Raw genomic sequence first — 25239 nt, 5'->3', positions numbered from 1 at the left:
CACTCCCGGAATGAACACTGCTGACAGTGCTAACACGTGATTTTCCGCCCATCGGAGAATCCTTGTGGCTTCTGCCATCGCCGTCCTGCTTCTCGTGCCGCCCTGTCGGTTTACATGGGCGACCGCCGTGATGTTGTCTGACTGGATCAGTACCGGCTGGTTTTGAAGCAGGGGTTTTGCCTGACTTAGGGCATTGTAAATGGCCCTTAGTTCCAGAATATTTATGTGCAGGGAAGTCTCCTGACTTGACCATAGTCCTTGGAAGTTTCTTCCCTGTGTGACTGCCCCCCAGCCTCGAAGGCTGGCATCCGTGGTCACCAGGACCCAGTCCTGTATGCCGAATCTGCGGCCCTCCTGAAGATGAGCACTCTGCAGCCACCACAGCAGAGACACCATTGTCCGTGGAGACAGGGTTATCAGCCGATGCATCTGAAGATGCGATCCGGACCACTTGTCCAACAGGTCCCACTGAAAGGTTCTTGCATGGAACCTGCCGAATGGAATTGCTTCGTAGGAAGCTACCATCTTTCCCAGAATCCGCGTGCAGTGATGCACCGACACCTGTTTTGGTTTTAGGAGGCCTCTGACTAGAGATGACAGCTCCTTGGCCTTCTCCTCCGGAAGAAACACTTTTTTCTGTTCTGTGTCCAGAACCCAGGTACAGTAGACGTGTCGTAGGGACCAGCTGTGACTTTGGAATGTTTAGAATCCAGCCGTGCTGTTGTAGCACCTCCCGAGATAGTGCTACCCCGACCAACAACTGCTCTCTGGACCTCGCCTTTATCAGGAGATCGTCCAAGTACGGGATAATTAAAACTCCCTTCTTTCGAAGGAGTATCATCATTTCGGCCATTACCTTGGTAAAGACCCTCGGAGCCGTGGATAGACCGAACGGCAACGTCTGGAATTGGTAATGACAATCCTGTACCACAAATCTGAGGTACTCCTGGTGAGGATGGTAAATGGGGACATGCAGGTAAGCATCCTTGATGTCCAGTGATACCATGTAATCCCCCTCGTCCAGGCTTGCAATAACCGCCCTGAGCGATTCCCTCTTGAACTTGAATTTTTTTATATATGTGTTCAAGGATTTCAAATTTAAAATGGGTCTCACCGAACCGTCCGGTTTCGGTACCACAAACATTGTGGAATAGTAACCCCGTCCTTGTTGAAGTAGGGGTACCTTTACTATCACCTGTTGTGAATACAGCTTGTGAATTGCCTGTAACACTGCCTCCCTGCCTGAGGGAGTGGTTGGCAAGGCAGATTTGAGGAAACGGCGGGGGGGAGACGTCTCGAATTCCAGCTTGTACCCCTGAGATACTATCTGAAAAATCCAGGGATCCACCCGTGAGCGAGCCCACTGATTGCTGAAATATTTGAAACGGGCCCCCACCGTACCTGGCTCCGCCTGTGGAGCCCCAGCGTCATGCTGTGGACTTAGAGGAAGCGGGGGAGGACTTTTGCTCCTGGGAACTGGCTATATGCTGCAGCTTTTTTACCCTACCTCTGCCTCTGGGCAGAAAGGACACGCCTTTAACCCGCTTGCCCCTATTGGGCCGAAAGGACTGTACCTGATAATACGGTGCTTTCTTTGGCTGTGAGGGAACATGGGGTAAAAATGTAGACTTCCCAGCCGTTGCTGTGGAAACGAGGTCCAAGAGACCATCCCCGAACAACTCCTCACCCTTATAAGGCAGAACTTCCATGTGTCTTTTGGAATCTGCATCTCCTGTCCACTGCCGAGTCCATAACCCTCTCCTGGCAGAAATGGACATTGCACTAATTTTGGATGCCAGCCGGCAAATATCCCTCTGTGCATCCCTCATGTATAAAAGTGTGTCTTTTATATGCTCTACGGTTAGCAATATAGTGTCCCTGTCTAGGGTATCTATATTTTCTGACAGGGAATCTGACCATGCAGCTGCAGCACTGCACATCCAGGCTGAAGCAATAGCTGGTCTCAGTATAACACCTGTGTGTGTATATATAGATTTCAGAATAGCCTCCTGCTTTCTATCAGCAGATTCATTCAGGGCGGCCGTATCCGGAGACGGTAGTGCCACCTTCTTTGACAAGCGTGTGAGCGCTTTATCCACCCTAGGGGATGTTTCCCAACGTGACCTATCCTCTGGCGGGAAAGGGTACGCCATTAGTAACCTCTTAGAAATTACCAGCTTCTTATCAGGGGAAGCCCACGCTTCTTCACACACTTCATTTAACTCCTCAGATGGAGGAAAAGCTACTGGTAGTTTTTTCTCTCCAAACATAATACCCTTTTTTGTGGTACCGGGGGTAACATCAGAAATGTGCAACACATTTTTCATTGCCTCAATCATGTAACGTGTGGCCCTAATGGAAGTAACATTAGTCTCATCGTCGTCGACACTGGAGTCAGTATCCGTGTCGACATCTGTGTCTGCCATCTGAGGTAGCGGGCGTTTTAGAGCCCCTGATGGCTTTTGAGACGCCTGGGCAGGCACAGGCTGAGAAGCCGGCTGTCCCACATTAGGTATGTCGTCAAACCTTTTATGCAAGGAGTCGACACTGTCGCGTAATTCCTTCCACAGCACCATCCACTCAGGTGTCGACCCCGCAGGGGGTGACATCACATTTACAGGCATCTGCTCCGCCTCCACATAAGCCTCCTCATCAAACATGTCGACACAGCCGTACCGACACACCGCAAACACACAGGGAATGCTCTGACAGAGGACAGGACCCCACAAAGCCCTTTGGGAGACAGAGAGAGAGTATGCCAGCACACACCAGAGCGCTATATAACACAGGGATCCCACTATAAATAAGTGTTTTCCCTTATAGCTGCTTTTTATGTATTCTCTTTAGGCATTGTTTAAACTATGCACAATATGAAATAAAGATATCATAACGCCTGTCTTGAAAAAGACCCTGTGGAAGGGTCGAAACGTCGTATCTATGAGGCTATAATAAAGAACAATTGATATCAACCACAGAATCTGAGTACATTTGTGAGAGTGCACCCGCCACCTGTGTGGACACCAATATATATATATATATATATATATATCCTGCGCCTAAATTTAGTGCCCCCCCTCTCTTTTTTACCCTTCTGTAGTGTTCAGACTGCAGGGGAGAGCCAGGGAGCTTCCTTCCAGCGGAGCTGTGAGGGAAAAATGGCGCCAGTGTGCTGAGGGAGATGGCCCCGTCCCTTTTCCGACGGACTTCTCCCGCTTTTTTCTGGAATACTGGCAGGGGTATTTTTACATCTATATAGCCTCTAGGACTATATATGATGTAGATTTGCCAGCCAAGGTGTCATATATTGCCCTCAGGGCGCCCCCCCCAGCGCCCTGCACCCATCAGTGACCGGAGTGTGAGGTGTACATGAGGAGCAATGGCGCACAGCTGCAGTGCTGTGCGCTACCTTGGTGAAGACCGAAGTCTTCTGCCGCCGATTTTCCGGACCTCTTCATGCTTCTGGCTCTGTAAGGGGGACGGCGGCGCGGCTCCGGGAACGAACACCAAGGTCGGGTCCTGCGGTCGATCCCTCTGGAGCTAATGGTGTCCAGTAGCCTAAGAAGCCCAAACTACCACCTGTTAGGTAGGTTCGCTTCTTCTCCCCTTAGTCCCTCGCTGCAGTGAGTCTGTTGCCAGCAGATCTCACTGTAAAATAAAAAACCTAACATATACTTTCTTTCTAGGAGCTCAGGAGAGCCCCTAGTGTGCATCCAGCTCAGCCGGGCACAAGATTCTAACTGAAGTCTGGAGGAGGGTCATAGTGGGAGGAGCCAGTGCACACCAGTTAGACCTAAAGCTTTCTTTATAGTTGTGCCCAGTCTCCGCTATTCCCCATGGTCCTTACGGAGTCCCAGCATCCACTTAGGACGTCAGAGAAAATAGGATTTTGATACCTACCGGTAAATCCTTTTCTCCTAGTCCGTAGAGGATGCTGGGGACTCCAAAAGGACCATGGGGTATAGATGGGATCCGCAGGAACATAGGCACACTAAAAAGACTTTGACTGGGTGTGAACTGGCTCCTCCCTCTATGCCCCTCCCCCAGACCTCAGTTATAGGAACTGTGCCCAGGAGAGACGGACATTTCGAGGAAAGGATTTTTGTTAAACTAAGGGCAATAAACATACCAGCCCACACCATAAACACACCGTACAACTGGGTCAGCAAGAAACCAGATAACAGTATGAACAACAACAGCAACAAGCTGAACATAACCGATACACAAACCTCGTGTAACCGAACATAACCAGTATCAATACAACAGCAAGGAACAGTCCGCACTGGGATGGGCGCCCAGCATCCTCTACGGACTAGGAGAAAAGGATTTACCGGTAGGTATCAAAATACTATTTTCTGGCGTGGCCTGGATCTGGCTCTGTGTGGACGTGCACTATTGAGCTCCTGTTGCCAGAGGCCTGTTTTACATTAAATAATTGGCCCCTGCGGCTTATCTTACCCTGCGCTGTCCCACCCGTGGCCCTGCTTGGCGTGTGGGTCCCGGGGAGGCCCCCTGTGACTGTTTCCGACCGAGGCCTACCATCCGTGCTCAGACCGGGGCCTTGAGTTTGGCGCCTCCCCGGACGTGAGCTCCGAGAAAGTACTGGAGCCGGACCGGGATCTGCGGTGGCTCCCTCCTGCCCCTGACGAGGTTCCCCAGCTGTCTCTCACTTGCTCTAAGGCTCCAGGACCGGCGGTGAGACCCTCGTCTGCCCTCCTGAGCCGCGGCTACGGCGTGTCTCCGTCTGCCCCTCTCCTCCCGGCGGCCATCTTCTTTAACCCGACCTCCTCTTCGGCTGCTCCGTCCCGCTCCGGCGGGCGCCGGCTGCGCCTGTATCCACCCCGGATCACCTAGACGCCCTCCCGTGGAGTAGCGGAGGGGCCTGCTGCCTTCCTGGATGTTCCGGCCGACCGCGGCCTACACGAGAACCGGGAGCAGCGGCCTAGATTTGTGCCTCCTCCCCGCCGGAAGTGCCCTATTGGAGTGGAAGCCCGGAGCTGGCCTTTCTCCGGCCTGCCTGCACTCCTGGGTGGCCAACATCATCTACTGGCCCCTCTCTTGCCTGCTGGCCCCTGCACTCTGCTACTGGGGAGTCCCTGGAGGGAAGCCTTGCCTTATTAGTGCAGCCTTGTCTCCTATCACCTCGGGTGCAGTGCTGCTGGATCCTGGCTGTGTGTCTGACCTCTCACCCCTCTCTCCCGGCTGGGAGCCTACCGACTGGGTGCTGCAGGCTGTAGATGATCCTCTGCCTGGCCCTGTGTGACACCGATCTTCTGATGTAGTTCAGACCGCTTGTCCGCCACCACCTTTGTTCTTTATGCTTACCTAACTCTCCGTCATATATTCTACGAGATCCTGCGCTCCTTTATCATCGTCATCCCTCCTACGGAATCTCATTCCATTAGAATGCCTCCGAAAAAGGTTAAAGGGGTGCTGCCTCCCAGAATATCTTATCCACCTCAGAAAGGGGCCCCTACTGCCTCTTCTATACGGAAGTCCCCGAGTGCCGCTTCTGCACAGGATACCCCCTGCAGCCCTGCCTCTATGCCGGGGTTTGATCCTGACTCTGATGCCCCTCTCACGGTCAAAACTCTGTACCAGGCCCTTTCAGCGTTCAAGTCTGAGTTGACTCAAGATCTCACGGCCGCTGTTCGGGAGGTTAAGACGGAGCTGCACGCTATAGGAGACCGTACGGACCATTTAGAACGGAAAGTAGAGGAACTGGTCTCGTCCCATAATGACCTTATAGCGGCCCACGATCAGCAGCAAAATGACCTTGAGGCGTTTAAACTCAAGATGGCAGATATAAAGGACAGATCCCGGCGCAATAATATAAAGATCCGAGGCATTCCAGACTCAGTGCGGAATTCCGAGTTGGAGGATTATGCTACCGCGTTGTTCCGGAAACTTCTGCCTGGAGCCGACACCAGAGAGCTGCTTATAGACAGGATTCATAGACTGCCTAAACCACGCTCTGTTGCTCCCTCACTCCCGAGAGATACGCTCATGAGTGTATTTTTTCACAACTAAAGAACGCATCCTGAAAGCGGCTAGGGAGGCGGGTGACTACGAATCGGATGTGCTTGGCGGATTACAATTTTTCCGGATTTCTCTGCCCTGACTTTGGCCAAACGACGATCATTCCTTCCTATAACTTTGGCACTTCGCGATCAAGACATCACTTATAGATGGAGTTTTCCGGTAAAGCTCGTCATCTCGTATGAAAACAAGTTCTACACAGTGACTTCATTGGAGGCTGGAGTCAAATTGCTGGCAGAGTGGGATATCTCTGTCACGCTGCCTCCTGGATCCAAGAAGCAGCCAACTCTTCAATCGGAATGGTCCACAGCCTGATGTCGACTCCTTCAGCTTTGGCTTTCACTTTGAACTTTGTCCTTTACCGCTGTCATAGAAGGGACTCAGTCATTCTCCATGTTGAGGTCACGTGAGTTGTCCTGCTCGTAGTTGTGCTAATGGAGTCCCATCTCCTTGTTTATATCTTAGACTATATGTATCTGTTTTCGGTTCTAACTTGTACTGTTGGTAAGCATATTTGTTCCTGCTTTCTATATTTTTTTTCCCCTCTCTTTCTATTCAGGTTCAAGGGTGGTGGCGCTAGGCCACATGTTCCCCCCTGGTAATACACTACTGCATTTTTTTGTTTTCCATGCAGTAGTTATGCCGACCCGATGTACTGGGTCGTTTTGGTTTGTACCTTTCCTTTTCCTCCCCACCCCCTCTATTATGATATAGGTATTCACTGTTTGAGACAAGTTTATCTGTGTATGTGTCTAGGTCATTCACTGCCCACAACATCCATTAGTTTGCCCCGATGATTCAGGTTCTATCCATGAATGTCAAGGGGCTGAATTCCCCTAATAAGAGAAGGCTGGCTTTGGGTTATTTTGCTAGGTATAAAGCGGATATTGTCCCGTTGCAGGAGACGCACTTTTCATCTGCAGCGCCCCCTATTTTTAAAGACCGCAGATTCCCTTTGGGTTATTTTGCTAATGGCCCCTTTAAGAGGCACGTGTGGACATACTGTTTAGGAATTCCATCTCCTTTACTTTGCATTCTCAGATAGCCGATAAAAATGGCCGGTATCTCATACTGAGCGGCCTTTTAAACGATAGGCCGGTTACTCTAGTCTCAGCTTATGCCCCGAATTCAAACCAAGTCGCTTTTATCCGTAAGTTGTGTGTGGCCATTCAGAAGATTCGTAAGGGATCCCTTCTTCTCACGGGGGATTTTAATTTAGTCCTTGACCCTAAATTGGACAGGTCTCCCAGGCCCTCTCCCTCCTCTTCAGCCTCCCCCAACGCACCCTCCTCAGCCTTTCGTAATCTCTTAGCTGAATTTGACCTCTATGATATTTGGCGAGTGCAAAACCCCACTGGTCGGGAGTACACTTACTATTCCCCCGTCCACAATTCTTACTCCCGTATTGATTTTATGTTTTCGGATAAATGGACCCTTCAGTTTGCCAGATCCATGGACATTCTCCCTATAACTTGGTCAGACCACGCCCCGCTGACTCCTAAATGGGATGTTGCTAGCCAGCATTCCCCCCCCCCCCCACCCATGGAGACTCTCTCCTCACTTGCTGTCTAATCCAGTCTCAAATAAAATCATAGTTGACAGTATCTCGTCCTATATGGAATTTAATTCCCCTTCGGACACGTCCACCCTGAACTTTTGGTGCGCACTTAAGGCTGTTGTCAGGGGGGCAGCAATTCAGGCAGGAGCGCAGCTTAAAAAACTTAAATCGACAACGCCAGGCCGATTTGGAGCTTAAGTTGAAGGACTTAGAGGACAAAAATCAATCTAGGCCTACGAAAACCCTACAGAGGGAGCTAGCCGACACTAGGTCCCAACTCCAGAAATTACTTATGGCGCGCACACAGGCCTCACTAAATAGGATGCGTCAGAAATTTTATCTAGCAGGGAAAAGGCCGGGGGAAAATGCTTGCCCACAAGCTCAGAGCGCAGCACGCTCGGAATAGAATCAGGCTTATTGTGTCCCCTGCAGACGCAAAATTTCTAAACCGAGGGAGATATCGAATCAGTTTGCCAACTTCTACTCCCAACTTTATAATCTCTCGACTGATCCCTCTACCCCTCAGCCCACTCCCTCATCGATCAACTCCTTCTTAGCTGATATAAGCCTCCCAACTATTTCAGATGATCAATTAGCATCACTGAATGCCCCTTGGTCCTTATCGGAAATCCTGCAGGTGATCAAGTCCCTACCTCGGGGTAAAGCGCCTGGCCCCGATGGCTTTATTAATGACTTCTATGTTTCGCTCCAAGACCTCCTAGCTCCCTCTCTAGTGACAGTGTACAATGACGTTACCTCTCGAGGTACCCTCCCTGAGGAGATGCTCGAGGCGCGTATTGTCACGATCCCCAAATCAGGCAAAGATTTGACCTCTTGTCAAAATTATCGTCCCATTGCGCTATTGAACGGGGACATTAAAATATGTGCTAAATTAATAGCCTCTCGTTTGAATGTCCTACTCCCCTCCCTGATACATCCGGATCAGGTCGGCTTTATCCCGGGAAGACAAGCGTCTGATAATACACGCAGGGTTTTTAACCTTGTAGATTCCCTGTCCCCTAAGCACGGTCTCCTTCTGCTGTCTTTGGACGCAGAAAAGGCCTTTGGCCGCTTAAACTGGTCTTACATGCGAGACGTTCTATTAAAATTTGGCCTACGCGATCGCATCCTTTCTTCGATATTAGCCTTGTATAGCTCCCCGTCGGCCCGGGTCTTCAGTAATGGTTTTTTATCCTCCTCTTTTCCAATTTGCAATGGCACCCGCCAGGGCTCTCCCCTCTCATTTTTGTCCTGGCCACTGAGCCTTTGGCAGCTAAGCTCCGAGCGGACCCGCAGTTCCCTGGACTGCGATTAGGCTCCTCTCTTCACAAGCTCTGCCTGTTCGCGGACAATGTTCTTTTATTTATAACTGACCCTTGCACTACACTCCCTCATCTACACAATACTTTAGATATGTACTCTGCAGCATCCTATTATAAATTAAACGCCTCTAAGACCGATGCTTTGCCCATTAATCTCACCCATTCCTTGACCCTCTTACGCGCTAAATACCCTTACAATTGGCAAACATCCTCGATACGATATTTAGGTATTTTGATCCGTCTACCTCTTCTGTTTTTGAGGTTAATCTTCCCTCTCTGTTGTCCTCCCTTCAGCTGTTCACCAAATCATGGCTCAATTATGAAATTTCGTGGCGGGGGCGTCTGGCCGCTTTTAAAATGTCGTTGCTCCCCAAATTAATGTTCCTGTTCCGTACTATCCCTTTTATCTTCCCAAAGAAATATCTAGATAAGGCCACTGCAATACTTACCAATTATATATGGTCTTCGCGCCCGCCTAAACTCGCTCGCGCGAGGATGTCTCTGCCGAGGAGTGCCGGCGGCCTGGCTATGCCTAATCTTTCACTGTACCAGGAAGCCTGCCTTTTAGCTCAGATTAAGGAATTCTGTAGAGATATGCGTCCGGGGTGGACGTGTCTGGAGGAGACGGCTTGTCCCCGTTTACCCCTGAAAGATCTCTTCTGGCTGCCCAAATCCCGGCGCCCACAGGGCTTAAACCTCCTTCCCTCTACCCGAGCCACGCTACAGGCCTGGGACAGGTTGACTATGTCCATGTCCCCCTCTTATCATAATATGTCGTTAGTATCATTACGAGCGGTGGCCGCCCTAGTCCGTAATCTTAATCTGGCAAACTGGAGTTCCAGGGGGATGGGGGTCCTGGGAGATTTGTTTAATGGGTCTGTGCTCGCCTCCTTTTCTGATATTCAGGGACGCTTCTCTTTGCCTAACTCTGAGAGGCTTCGATACTATCAAATCCAGCACTGGTGGAATAGCCTCCACCTTACTCTCACTCCACCACACCCTGTTATTGCACATGCCATAGGCCGACTTTTTACTGCTACTTCTAAGGGGAAAATTTCCTTCTGGTATAGAGCATTACTGTCACTAATCCCCGTTTCTAAATCCAGAGCCCAAATCAGGTGGGAGGCGGATACTGGCTGTACTCTCCATGATTCCCAATGGCAGCACATCTTTTTGTCGTCTTTTACTATGTCTAAATGTCTGAATCACTCCGAGATGCATGTCAAGTTACTACATAGATTATACCTCACACCTGATAGGTTGCATACGATTTGGCCTGCATGTTCGAAGTTTTGTTGGCGTCTCTGCAGAGAGGTGGGCCACCTCTTTCATATTTTTTGGACATGTTCCTATATTCAAGTGTACTGGGTGGAGGTATTTGGGCTGATCAATAAAGTTCTGAATCTTGATTTGTCCCATTCCCCCCTTATAGCTTTATTGAATGTATACCCGCGATCCGTGGGTGCCCATTTACATTATGTTTTAGGACATATCTGCCTCGCTGCACGTGCGGCCTTAGCCCAAAACTGGAAGCAACCCACATCACCTCCCCTATTGAAGGTTATACACAAAATACAGCTGCACTTTTTGATGGAGACTGAGTACATCCCATACTCATTCTCCGCTAAATCCCCTCTGGTCCGTTGGATGCCCTGGCATCTGTTTATCACGGAAGGTGAGGGCGCTTACTACGTTCCTCTTCCTCAGACTTGCATTCTCCGGCAGATGAGGTCCCCCCCCCCCCCCTCCCTAAGACTGAGATGGCCTTCTCTCTAGTGCTGTATATATAATATGCCCCTTGCCTGCCTTTTTCTCCCTTTTTCTTCTGTTTTTCTTCTCCTTTTTTACCATCTTCCATTATTTTAGGTTCACTGCAAGTTCTTTGGTGTACTTGTTTGATTGACTTTTAAACTGTTTGTACATGTTTGCCATTGTTGTCTCCTGTATTCATGTACCTATCCCCCCCCCTTTTTTTTTTCCTTCTGTACCCCTTTTTTGCATCACAAAAATTCAATTAAAAACTATTGATAAAAAAAAAAATACTATTTTCTCTTACGTTCTAGAGGATGCTGGGGACTCCAAAAGGACCATGGGGTCTATACCAAAGCTCCAGATCGGGCGGGAGAGTGCGGACGACTCTGCAGCACCGATTGAGCAAACTCAAGGTCCTCATCAGCCAGGGTATCAAACTTTAAGTACTTAGCAAAAGTGTTTGAACCCGACCACGTAGCTGCTCGGCAAAGTTGAAGTGCCGAGACCCCTCGGGCAGCCGCCCAAGATGAGCCCACCTTTCTAGTAGAATGGGCCTTCACTGACTTCGGCAATGGCAATCCAGCCGTAGAATGAGCCTGCTGAATCGTATTACAAATCCAGCGTGCAATAGTCTGCTTAGAAGCAGGATTTCCAATCTTGTTGGAAGCATATAGGACAAACAGAGCCTCTGTTTTCCTAACAAGAGCCGTTTTGGCGACATAAATTTTCAAAGCCCTTACAACATCAAGAGATTTCGGGACTGCCACATTATCCGTAGCCACAGGTACCACAATAGGCTGATTAATGTGAAACAAAGAAACCACCTTCGGCAGAAATTGTTGACGAGTCCTCAATTCCGCTCTATCCACGTGAAAAATCAAATATGGGCTCTTGTGAGACAAAGCCGCCAACTCGGACACTCGTCTGGCAGACGCCAAAGCCAAAAGCATGACCACTTTCCAAGTGAGAAACTTTAACTCAACCTTACGCAAAGGTTCAAACCAGTGAGACATAAGAAACTGCAGCACCACTTAAAGATCCCACGGTGCCACGGGTGGCACAAAAGGAGGATGGATATGCAGCACTCCCTTCACAAAAGTCTGAACCTCAGGAAGGACGGCCAATTCTTTTTGAAAGAAAATAGATAAAGCCGAAATCTGTACTTTGATGGAACCCAATTGCAGGCCTGCGTCCACGCCTGCCTGCAGAAAATGGAGGAAACGACCCAAGTGAAACTCCTCCGGAGGAGCCGCCTTGGTTTCGCACCACGACACATACTTTCTCCAGATACGGTGATAATGTTTCGCCGTGACCTCCTTCCTAGCCTTAAGGAGAGTGGGGATGACCCCCCCGGGAATACCCTTCCGAGCTAAAATTTGGTGTTCAACTTCCACGCCGTCAAACGCAGCCGCGGTAAGTCCAGAAACAGGCAGGGCCCCTGCAGTAACAGGTCCTCTCTTAGAGGAAGTGGCCAGGGATCTTCCACTAGTAATTCCTGAAGATCCGGATACCAGGCCCTCCGTGGCCAATCTGGAGCGACGAGTATTGCCTGAACCCTTGTTCGCCTTATGATCCTCAAAGCCTTTGGAATGAGAGGAAGCGGAGGGAAAACATACACCGACTGAAACACCCACGGAGTCACCGCATAGGCTTGGGGGTCCCTTGACCTGGAACAATACTTCTGAAGTTTATTGTTGAGGCGAGACGCCATCATGTCTATCAGAGGAATTCCCCAATGCCTTGTCACCTCTGCAAATACCTCTTGATGAAGAGCCCATTCTCCTGGATGGAGATCGTGTCTGCTGAGGAAATCTGCTTCCCAGTTGTCCACGCCCGGGAGGAAGACTGCTGACAGAGCGCTCACATGTTGTTCCGCCCAGCTGAGAATTCGTGTGGCTTCCGCCATTGCCGCCCTGCTCCTTGGTACGCCTTTACGTACGCCACCGCTGATATGTTGTCCGACTGGATCAGGACCGGGAGACCCTGAAGAAGGCTCTTCGCTTGCAGGAGGCCTTTGTAAATAGCTCTTAACTCGAGAACATTTATGTGGAGAGAAGATTCCTGGCTTGACCATTTTCCCTGGAAACTTGTTCCCTGCGCGACTGCGCCCCAGCCTCGGAGACTTGCATCTGTAGTCAGCAGGACCCAGTCCTGGATTCCGAAACGGCGTCCCTCGAGAAGGTGAGAGCCCTGCAGCCACCACAGGAGAGAGATCCTTGCCCTGGAAGATAGACTTATTTTCCGGTGCATGTGTAGGTGAGACCCGGACCATTTGTCCAGCAGGTCCCACTGAAACACCCCGGCATGAAACCTGCCAAACGGAATGGCTTTGTAAGCCGCCACCATCTTTCCTAGCACTCAAGTGCATTGATGAATCGACACCCTTGTCGGTCTCAAAAGCTCCTTGACCATGGTCTGTATTTCCAGAGCTTTGTCCTCCGGAAGAAACATTCTCTGAAGCTCCGTGTCTAGGATCATGCCCAGGAAGGGCAGCCGAGTTGTCGGAATCAACTGAGACTTTGTCAAATTTAAAATCCAACCGTGATGTTGCAGAACCATCAGGGAGAGTTCCACATTCTTTAGCAATTGTTCCTTTGACCTCGCCTTTATCAGGAGATCGTCCAAGTACGGGATAATGTGACCCCTCACTTGCGAAGGAGTACCATCATTTCTGCCATAACCTTGGTGAAAACCCTCGGGGCCGTGGAAAGCCGAAACGGCAACGTCTGAAATTGGTAATGACAATCCTACACCGCAAATCTCAGGAAGGCCTGATGCGGAGGATATATCGGGACGTGTAAGTAGGTATCCTTTATGTCGACTGATGCCATAAAATCCCCCCCTTCTAGGCTGGAGATCACAGCTCGAAGAGATTCCATCTTGAACTTGAAAGTTTTCAAGTATGGATTGAGGGATTTTAGGTTCAGAATCGATCTGACCGAACCATCCGACTTCGGTACGACAAAGAGGCTCGAATAGAACCCTTCCCCCCGTTGGGATGGGGGAACGGGGACAATGACCCTCTGTTGACACAGCTTTTGTATCGTAGCATTTACCACTTCTCTTTCTGGAAGAGAAACTGGCAAGGCCGATTTGAAAAAGCGGCGGGGGGGGGGGGGGGGGGGGTCATCTCCTGAAACTCCAGCTTGTACCCTTGGGACACTATATCTAAGACCCAAGGATCCAGGGCTGACTGAAACCAGACCTGATTGAAGATTTGGAGACGGCCCCCACCGGCACGGACTCCCGCAGGGGGCCCCAGCGTCATGCGGTGGACTTGGTAGAGGCGGGGGGAGGACTTTTGGTCCTGGGTGCTTGACACTGCAGGCGACTTTTTTCCCCTTCCTCTACCCTTTGAAGCGAGGAAGGACGAGCCCTTACCTCTTTTGTATTTATTAGGCCGAAAGGACTGCATCTGCTGTTGGGGCACCTTTTTCTGTTGAGTGGGAACATAAGGAAGAAAATATGACTTACCCGCAGTAGCGGTAGATACCAGGTCAGCAAGGCCGTTACCAAACAAGACACTACCTTTGAAGGGGAAAGCTTCCATATTTTTCTTGGAGTCGGCATCAGCATTCCATTGATGGATCCATAGCGCCCTCCTGGCCGAAACCGCCATGGCATTGGCTCTTGATCCCAAGAGGCCAACATCCCTCGCTGCATCCTTTAGGTAATCTGCAGCGTCCTTGATATAACCAAGAGTCAAAAGAATGTTATCCTTATCAAGGGTATTCATATCAGAAGCTAAATTATCGGCCCACTTAGCAATAGCACTACTCACCCATACCGACACCACAGCAGGTCTGAGCAATGCACCAGTATTAACAAAAATGGCCTTCAGAGACGTCTCCAGCTTGCGATCCGCCAAATTCTTGAGAGCAGCCGTGTCAAGGGACGGAAGCGCCACCTTCTTGGACAAACGGGATAAAGCCTTGTCGACATTTGGAGACGACTCCCATTTTTCCCTGTCATCAGAGGGGAAAGGATATGCCATAAAAATTCTCTTGGGAATCTGCCACCTCTTGTCCGGCGACTCCCAAGCTTTTTCACAAAGAGCATTCATTTCATGAGAGGGGGGAAACTTCACCTCAGGCATTTTCCCTTTAAATAGGCAAATCCTAGTGTCCTGAACAGCAGGTTCGTCAGAGATATGTAAAACATCTTTAATAGCCACAATCATGTATTGAATACTCTTAACCACCCTTGGGTGTAAAGTAGCCTCATTAAAATCGACATCGGAATCAGAATCCGTGTCGGTATCTGTATCTACCATCTGGGTAAATTAACGTTTTTGTGACCCCGAGGGGGGTCTGTACCTGAGCCAAAGCATCCTCCATGGATTTTCTCCATGCTTGTGTCTGAGAATCAGAATTATCTAGCCTCTTAGACAATAAAGCCACATTAGCATTAACACTTAACATAGTAACCCAATCAGCAGTCGGCTGTGTCAACAGAGCCATGATCTGCGCAGCGACTGAAAACAGCTAGCGAACAACTCGGAATGACCACCTATGTCAACTAAGTGGTCAGAATGTGGTAAGACTACCATAGCAACCTTCTGACGTTTGAACTTAACAGGTTTCTTAGACGCAGTAGTAGGCTCAATGTCATCATCTATTTGAAGAATTAACTTAATAGCCTGTACCAGGTCAGGAAAATCAACCTGGGTTGTAGATTCCTCATCAGAAGCAACTGTATAAGTGTCTGACGGATCAGTATATTCCCCATCCTCATCAGAAGAATTATCCGAAATATTAGTGGATTGTGAGGAAGAAACGGTTCTTTTAGATGACCCCTTGAACCCAGAGGGGCGTGGGGTAGACTTTTGTCTAACCAAGGATTGATTTAATTGTTGTAATTGGGTAGACAGAGTGTCCGCCCAGGGCGGATTAACTACAGGGACAATATGTGGCTGCAATGGCACAGAGGTCCCACAGGGGGCGCAAGACATGTCACAAGTATACTCAGCATACTTGAGAACGCTGTCCAAGGTGGGTCCTGACTGGCCACAGTTACTGCAAGTAGACTTGGTGTATGGCACTCAGCGCCTGAACCAACAGCCAAAACTTCCCCCACAAGTAAATCCGTGGCGCCCGTACTGCAGGATGCAGAAGCGTCCGCGGATTTCCCGCCCTGTGTAGCAGACATTATAGGGAATGTAGCCGTAAGGCGTAATGGTACAATATAGCCAGACAAACACAATATCTGGAAAAAAAAAACCTATGTTATGTGACAGTAAACACAGGACACAAAACAGAGGATTTAAGTGATATGAGGTGACTGAAACACACAGGAAAAATACCAAATTGTATATTCTGTGCAACATTATATATATATATATATATATATATATATATATATATGGGACCCTGACGCACCTAGCCCCTCAGGGTACATAATATAGTGATAGCAATATGTGATACAGGAGAATGGAATCCCACACAACAGCTACAGGCACACTCAGTCACATGTACAATGCAGAAGTTATTACATATAAACAATAAAACTGCACTGGACTAGTAATTTACATATAACTATGTATGAGTATAGATATAACAATGCACAGTAAATATTGGATGTATATCACAGAATACTTGTACCAAATATTCAGATAGCAGTACACTTGTTCTTAACTAACACTATCTAAAATGACATGTAGAATACTTAAGTGTCTGTAAAAGCAAAGCGCTGATGAGACAGGCAGCTTTACAGAGGAGACAGAGCCCTGCAATCCCAGAGAACAGCCCAGCTAGTAGTGAAGATGGCAGGAGTGAGGGAGAGAGAGATGCAGCTCCAGGGTGGGAACACCAGGAGTAGATGGCGCCCGAAGCTGGGGGAGGGGTTACAGGTCAGCACCTTATCCCTATATGCTGGACTTCACCAGCGGGTACTATGGAGCCTATTGTAAAAGGATATTAGTAAATCCGACCTGTGCTCCCTGCCCTGGTGGATATAGTGGGGTCCCTGTGTAGTACAGTGTCCACGCCAGCGGCGCAGTCCGTCTTCTGGGACCGCGACCGAACCACAGTTTAACGGCGGGTCCCACCTGGGGGACCCTCTTACCTCCTGCCTGATGTTCAGCCACGCGATCCAGGAGAGCGCCAGCGGTGTGTGCCTTAAGTCCGGTGTACCCGAGAACCAGGCCGCGGGAGTATGCAGCGCAACTAGGGGAGGTAATGGAGCCACAGCACAGAATTTTAGAGTGACACTTATAGTGCTGCGGCCCTTGAAGTCATCTAAAAAAGCTCTTTACAGGGCTGCCTAGTGCAGCCCCACCTGTTAGTGACCTGCAATGCAGGCACCAACTTACAAAATTGAGCTCCAGTGCCTGGAGGCGGGGTTATAGAGGAGGCGATGCAATGCATCCTGGGAACAGTCAAAGCTTTAGCCTGTTGGTGCCTCGGATCAAGATCCAACTCTACACCGCGATGTTATTCCCTGTGGAATACCAGTGTACCCCGCTGAAGAAATAAGAGAGCAACTTACCATATGTTACCAAACCTTGAGTAATCATGTGCAAATAGTTTTGTTTATCAGAGCAACAACACAGACTGTCAAAGAACCAACTGAATTTTATCACATTTCTCTGGATCATTTGATAAGACAAAATTGTTCTATCACTGAGGAGCACTCACCTCTATTGTGTACTGCTCGAATATACGCAGCTGCAGGAAGATATCCAACTTTATCTTCCTCTCATGGAACAGTTCTTCCATCTGTACCTGAGCCTCGTCCAGCTGCTGAAGAACTGATTCAATATGACTTATAGAACTGTTATGTGGGGTCTTATTGCTGGACACCGCTGAGTCCCTGCAATATACAGAGCACAGTGTGTAGAGGCTCCTACATCTCACAATACACTGCAGATTCTTTGCAATGTACAAAACATAGTGTGTACAGAATCCTACATCTCGAAAACAAACCAGTTGTCATTAAAGCTTTTCAAATTTAAAGTCTCACCTGAGTTGTTGGATGAGGTCTTCTCCCTCTTTAATAACATTGAGAGTCCCATCCAGTGTAGCTGTTTGCTGCTGCTGGAACTGTTTAATAAGCTCCTGGACAGCATCTACAGAGTCCGCACATACATCCTCTAGCAGTTCCTTCTGCAAATCCTCCATCCAGGTCCAAAGCTGGTGACAATAAGAGATTACATATTGTAATAGGGTCTAGGGAACAGGCACCATCTCCTGGGGTAGATGGCATTGTACAGCAGCTGAGAGATTACACAAGTCGGTTGCTTTGGTACAACTGGCTCAGCCAGTTTTATGGTGCAGTTAAACAGAAATATAAACATAAAAATTAAAATACCTTGCCGGCTGGCACTAACTAAACACAGGATAATCCTAACTTATTAAACAAAAAAAAATACAAGAAGTTTACCAGGCACAGTTCACTGGTTTCAAAAGCAGGTTTCTCTCTCTCACAGAGACTCCATAGTCTATCTTATGTCCCCAGGCAGTATGAGAGACAGATGACAGCCTTTTAACACACACCTACAGTTGAAAGCCCTAATCAGCCTTCTGTGAGGCTAATAGCCAAGAGAGCCAAACTGGGACTAAATGAATCAATTAACAAAATGCAAAGTGAATAAACAGAAGATAATTCTAAATCAAAACAATATTTGGCGAGATCACACTTTTTTTTTGCCTTCAAAATAGCAATATACCTTCTAGGTACACTTGCACACAGAACTCGTTTCTCAATGCTGAGAAATACAGGCAGGTACTTATCCATCATGCAATACCATCACGGAGGCATCTGATTGTCTCCAAATTAATTCTGCAGCAGGACAACGATCCCAAACAAACTGCCAATATCATTAAGAACGATCTTCAGCATAGAGAAGAACAAGGAGTCCTGGAAGTGATGATATGGCACCTGTGTCATCCCTGTTTGTCTGTCCCTCCCCTTTAGGATGTAAGCTCTCACGAGCAAGGCCCTCTCCCCTCATGTGCTTTTCCCTCTTTGAGACTTCTACTCCAACCCTCAGTTTCGGCTACCCTGGTGATTATTTAAATGCCCTGTCCCAGATGCAGAAATGTTAATATACCATGTATCAGTCCTAAATAGGGGTAAATTTACTAAGGTGAACTGGTGATGTAGCCTATAGCACCCAATCAGATTCTGCTTAACGTTCATCTAGCTGCTTCTAGAAAATAATAGATAAAATCTTATTGATTGCTATAGGCAACATCACCAGTTCTAAAATCTCCCACCTTAGTAAATTTAACCCATTGTCTTGTACTGTAAGTTATTGTTTTCTTGATTTGCTCATTTGTTTATGTACTTTGTTAGGTGCTGCGGAAGCCTTGTGGAGCCACATATATAAATGATAATAATCATCATCATGTGGCCCCCACAGAGCACTGATCTCAACATCATTGATTGTATCTGGGATTACATGAAGAGATAGAAGGATGTGAGCAAGCCTACATCCTCAGAAGATCTGTGGTTAGTTTGCAAAGATTTTTGTAAACAACCTCCCTGCCGTGTTCCTTCAAATACTGTGTGCAAGTGTACTGAGAAGAATTGATGCTGTTTTGAAGGCAAAGGGTGGTTACACCAAATATTGATTTGATTTAGACTTCTCTTCTGTTCATTCACTTTGCATTTTGTTTATTGATAAAAAACGAGATTTATGGTAAGAACTTACCGTTGTTAAATCTCTTTCTGCGAGGTACACTGGGCTCCACAAGGATTAACATTGGGGTGTAGAGTAGGATCTTGATCCGAGGCACCTACAGGCTCAAAGCTTTGACTGTTCCCAAGATGCACAGCGCCACCTCCTCTATAACCCCGCCTCCGTGCACAGGAGCTCAGTTTCGATAACCAGACCAATGCAGTAGCAGGTACCAGAGACGACCATCGTTAGTAGCCACATACACCACACACTCACTACAGGAGAGGGTGTCAGCAGCTAATGCCATACCAACCCAAAGAAGCTAAGTGCGTCAGGGTGGGCACCTTGTGGAGCCCAGTGTACCACGAAGAAAGAGAAGTAAGTTCTTACCATAAATAAATAAATAATAAAGTAAGTTCTTACCATAAATCTCGTTTTCTGCTGCGTGGTACACTGGGCTCCACAAGGATTAACATCGGGGATGTCCTAAAGCAGTTCCTCATGGGATGGTACGCACTGTAGCGGGCACAAGAACCCAGCGTACAAAGGAAGCATCCTGGGAGGTGGAAGTATCGAAGGCATAGAACCTTATGAACGTGTTCACTGAGGACCACGTAGCCGCCTTGCACAAATGTTCAAGGGTCGCACCACGGTGGGCCGCCCAAGAAGGTCCAAAAGACAGAGTAGAATGGGCTTTAATGGTAGCAGGAGCTGGAAGGCCAGCCTGTACATAAGCAAGTGCAATCACCATTCTAATCCATCTGGCCAAGGTCTGCTTGTGAGCAGGCCAGCCACGTTTGTGAAATCCAAACAGTACAAAAAGAGAATTAGATTTCCGAATGGAGGAGGTTCTCTTCACATAGATACGGAGAGCCCGTACCACATCCAAACACCGCTCTTTGGAGGACAACTCAGGAGAATTGAAGGCCGGAACCACAATCTCCTGGTTAAGGTGGAAGGAAGACACCACCTTGGGTAAATAACCCAGACACGTTCTAAGAACCGCCCGGTCACGGTGAAAAATTAGATAGGGGGACTTACAGGATAAGGCACCTAAGTCCGAGACCCTTCTAGCTGAAGCAATAGCCAGCAAAAACAAAACCTTAAGGGAAAGCCACTTAAGGTCTGCAGACGCAAGAGGTTCAAACGGAGACCCTTGCAAGGCCTCCAGAACCACCGACAGATCCCAAGTGGCCACAGGCGTTACACAAGGAGGCTGAATCCGCAACACACCCTGAGTGAAAGTATGAACATCAGGTAGGGTAGCAATCTTTCTCTGAAACCAAACCGACAAGGCAGAAATGTGAACCTTGAGGGAGGCAAGACGAAGGCCTAAGTCCAGGCCCTGTTGCAGGAAGGCCAACAGTTTGGCCGTGCTAAACTTGAAAACGTCATGATTATGAGACGCGCACCAAATAAAGTAAGAATTCCAGACCCTATGGTAAATCCGAGCAGAAGCTGTCTTACGGGCCTTCAACATAGTCTGAATGGCGCCTCAGAAAAACCCTTGGCCCTCAAGACGGAAGCTTCAAGAGCCACGCCGTCAAAGCCAGATGGGCCAAGTCCTGGTAAGCACAAGGGCACTGAACGAGGAGGTCTGACCGTTGTGGAATTAGAAGGGGACGATCTAGCAAGATGCCCTGTAGATCAGAGAACCAGTGCTGTCTGGGCCACGCCGGAGCGATCAGAAGTAGGATTCCTCCTTCTTGCTTGAACTTCCGTATTACTCTGGGCAGGAGTGACACCGGAGGGAACACGTGCGGCAGCCGAAAGTTCCATGGAATTGCCAGAGCGTCCACGAATGCTGCTTGAGGATCCCTTGTGATTGTGGAACCTTGTGATTGTGTCGAGACGCCATCAGGTCCACATCCGGAAGGCCCCACTTGTACACGAGAAGTTGAAACACCTCTGGATGGAGGCTCCACTCTCCAGCGTGTACGTCCTGACGACTGAGAAAGTCTGCTTTCAAGTTTAGGACCCCCGGAATGAACACTGCGGATATGGCCAGCAGATGGCGTTCTGCCCACTGAAGAGTCCGTGATACTTCCCTCATTGCCATGCGGCTTCGAGTGCCGCCTTGATGATTGATGTAGGCCACCGTGGTGGCGTTGTCAGACTGTACTTGAACAGGTCTGTTCTGTATCAAATGCTGGTCAAGGTTCAGTGCATTGAACACTGCCCACAGTTCCAGAATGTTTATCGGGAGCAGAGACTCCTCCTCGGTCCACCGACCCTGAAGGGAGTGTTGCTCCAACACCGCGTCCCAACCTCTCAGACTGGCATCCGTCATCAGCAGGACCCAGTTGGATATCCAGAAGGGACGACCCCTGCTCAATCGATGGTCTTGAAGCCACCAGCTCAGTGACAGACGGACCTCCGGAGACAAGGAGATCATTTGAGATCTGATCCGGTGAGGCAGGTCGTCACACTTGGCAAGAATTAACTTCTGCAGAGGGCGAGAATGGAATTGAGCATACTCCACCATGTTGAAATCCGACACCATGAGACCTAGCACTTGCATTGCCGAATGTATCAACACTTGCGGACGAGATAGGAAGCAATGAATTCCGCTGGTTGTGAGTGTCCAATAACGCTCCCAGGTGCACCATGCTCGAGCAGGAACCAGGGAAGATTGCTTCCAGTTGACTAGCCACCCGTGGGCTTTCATAAACTGTATAGTGAGAACTAGATGACACAGGAGAATTTCTGGGGAATTCGCCAGGATCAACAAATCGTCCAGGTACGGTAGGTTCCTGACCCCTTGACGGCGGAGTACAGCCATCACTACCGCCATTACTTTGGTGAAAACTCGCGGAGCTGTTGTCAAACCAAAAGGTAACACCCGAAATTGGTAATGAAGGTTGCCCACCGCAAACCTCAGGTACTGCTGATGCGACATTGCAATAGGAATATGCAGGTAGGCATCCTGTAAGTCCAGGGAGACCATATAGTCCCCAGGCTCCAAGGCCAGAACAATAGAGCGTAGAGTTTCCATACGAAACTTGGAGACCCTCACATACTTGTTCAAGGACTTGAGATTGAGAATGGGCCGCGAGTACCCGTTCGGTTTCGAGACTACAAACAGCGGTGAATAGTACCCCTTGCCTCTCTGAGCCAGAGGCACCTGTACTACCACTCCTGTGGTCAGGAGGGATTGTACTACTGAATGAAGAGTGTTTGCCATCACCGGGTCAAAAGGGACGTCTGTCAGGCAAAATCGATGAGGGGGACGTTTCTTGAAGGATACGGCGTAACCTCGAGTGACAACTTCCCTTACCCAGGCATCTGAAGTGGTTTTCAACCATTCCTGGGCAAAACCTAGAAGCCGGCCCCCCACCCTGGGATCCCCCAGGGGGAGGCCCGCCCCGTTATGCGGCAGGCTGGTCAGTTTTGGAAGCAGGCTTATGGGCAGTCCAGGCCCGCTTTGGTCTGGGCTTGGCAGGTTTGGTAGTACGAGCTTGTTTCTGGTACGCCTTACCTTTTGCTTTTCCTGGAGGACGAAAGGGCCGAGAGAAAATACTTTTAGCCTTCGGCGCAGAAGGAGCCGTACATGCTAGGCAAGCTGTTTTAGCAGAAGCCAGGTCAGCCACAATCTTATTGAGGTCTTCTCCAAAAAGAATGTCTCCCTTAAAAGGAAGCATCTCCAGGGTTTTCTTAGAAACCATATCCACCGACTAGGATCTCAACCAAAGGATACGTTGAGCCAAGATGGACGTAGTGGCCGCCCTGGCCACCAGCACCCCGGCATCAGAAGCCGCCTCCTTAAGGTAGAGAGAAGCCGTGGTAATATATGTGAGACATTGTCTAGCATGATCAGAAGCGTTGGAAGGTAGTTTGGCCTCCAGCTCCTGAGCCCATGCTTCAACAGCTTCAGCAGCCCATGTCGCTGCAATGGTTGGTCTATGCACAGCCCCAGTTAGTGTGTAAATCGCTTTAAAACAACCCTCCAGACGTCTATCCGTCGGTTCCTTCAGAGAGGTGACGGTAGTCACTGGCAGAGCTGAAGAAACTACCAGTCTTGTCACCTGAGAATATACAGGTGGAGGAGTTTTTCCAATTTTTACTTAGCTCCGCAGAGAGAGGATAGCGTGCCAACAGTCTCTTATGCGGTGTGAATTTAGTTCCCGGATTTTCCCAGGATTCCTGACGTATGTCAACCAGGTGTTGAGAATGAGGTAAAACTTGTTTAACCACCTTCTTACGTTTAAATCTGTCTGGATTTTTAGAGACAGCCTCAGGCTCAGGATCATCAGAGACCTGAAGAATGAGCCTGATAGCCTCAATAAAATCAGGGACATCCACCAGTGACTTCCCATCCCCATCAGAAGCATCTGAGTCAGTGTCTGTGGGGTCAGTATATGCGCCATCCTCCTCAGAGGATGTGTACGGAACAGTGGTGGATTGTGAGGACGTAGCGGCCTGTTTAGAAGACTTCTTAGTCTTAGGCGGCCGAGAGTGAGACTTATTTTTAGTTAGTGATCGGTTCAAGTGCTGTAGCTGAGATGAGATTTGATTTGCCCATGGCGGATTAAATGCAGGGACCATAAACTGCTGTACTGGTAAAGGAGGTCCCACAGGGGGCATAAGTTTTGTTACCAGCGTATTTAATAACGTGGAGAAGGTAGCCCAAGGTGGGTCATTAGTGGCCCCCAGTGCTACAGACCCACTGGGAGGTAAGGAACCCCCTGAACCTGAACTCACTGCTGCCATGTTGTCCCCAAAAGTGTCTGCAGCATCACCACCACGCAATGTGGGTGAAGCCCCAGATCCATTGCCCCGTGTAGCTGACATAATGATAAGCTCAATATCAGGAAATCCAGTACAATAGTAGCAGCGATATACCTAGCAAGAACTCCCAGTGCCGTGTGTCAGCACAAACCGGGAATCCAAGAGATATATGGTAACTATAAATCACAAAGAAAAATACACAATAAGTATATGTTGTGAAATACCTATATCAGTGAATAAACCTGACGCACTTAGCCCCCTCAGGTTACAGGATATAGGAGAAGCAAGCTGAGTGAAATACACGAGATGGAAGCCACGCAGCAGCTACATGCACACACACATATAATCACAAATGTACAATGCAGACGTTATACCAAACAATAAGACTACACTGGACTAGCAAAACAAAGTGATACTCAGTATAACTATATAGATACTGTATATATGTAAACAGTAGATATAACAAAACACAGTAAGTAATGAATGTATATCACAGGGTGTTTGTACCACACAACCCTGACTGCATGCACTCTTTCTTAACTAACACTGTCTACTGACAGGTAGAATACTTAAGTGTCCTGTAAAATGCACAGCGCTGACGAGCAGGCGGCTTTACAGAGGAGGATTTGCCCCAGCAGTCCCAGGAACAGCGCAGCTCCGTGTAATGGCGGCTGACAGGGAGTGAGGGAGATATACATGCAGCTCTAAGGCGGGAACATTTACCCAAATGGCGCGTTGGGACTGGGGGAGGGGCTACAGGTCAGGCCTTATCCCCCTGCTGGCTTCTGCACCGGCCGGTGCGAGACAAAAACCATACCTGTGCCCTGTGACCCGGAAGCTAGTGGAGCGGCTGCCATTTACAGTGTCTACGCCAGCACGCGGCCCGCCTCCCACGGCTGCGCTGGATCGCGATTACAGCGGGCCAAAGAGACCCCTTACCTCCCCTTCTAATGCGGCCACGCGATCCGGGAGACAGCGGCGAGTGTGTGACTAACGTATGAAGAACACCGAAGCCTCTGCTGCAGTGACCCGGCAACCAGGGTGCAGGAGTATACAGCGCCGCTGGGGGAGTAATGGAGCTGCAGCAGGGGATGTCTGACTGACATCTAACACTGCTGCAGCCCTTGAAGTCTTCAGATATTCTTTCTTCTGAAATTAGCTTTTACTTAGGGCTGCAGGAGCAGCCCCCCTGTTGATATGCCTGCTTACTGCATGGCACCAAC

General features: G+C 48.9%; 1 protein-coding gene across 6 annotated transcripts in view; it reads right to left on the bottom strand.

The window, feature by feature from the left end:
• Nucleotides 1-25239, bottom strand: part of KALRN (kalirin RhoGEF kinase) — a 1402249-nt gene that overhangs the window by 513493 nt on the left and 863517 nt on the right. For 5 of the 6 annotated variants that reach the window (XM_063934074.1, XM_063934073.1, XM_063934072.1 and 2 more), the window contains exons 12-13: nucleotides 17629-17798; nucleotides 17304-17478 (exon numbers count right to left, since the gene is read on the bottom strand). In XM_063934074.1, the coding sequence (XP_063790144.1) occupies nucleotides 17304-17478; nucleotides 17629-17798 (345 nt within the window). Of the gene's footprint in view, nucleotides 1-17303; nucleotides 17479-17628; nucleotides 17799-18048; nucleotides 18110-25239 lie in introns of those variants that run through there. The other variant, XM_063934077.1, reaches the window with a different exon arrangement.

Source organism: Pseudophryne corroboree, chromosome 7 (assembly GCF_028390025.1).
Source record: "Pseudophryne corroboree isolate aPseCor3 chromosome 7, aPseCor3.hap2, whole genome shotgun sequence".
Lineage (NCBI taxonomy): Eukaryota > Metazoa > Chordata > Amphibia > Anura > Myobatrachidae > Pseudophryne > Pseudophryne corroboree.
The sequence above is the reverse complement of the archived record's forward strand: the minus strand, read 5'-3'. Positions and strand labels throughout refer to the sequence as shown.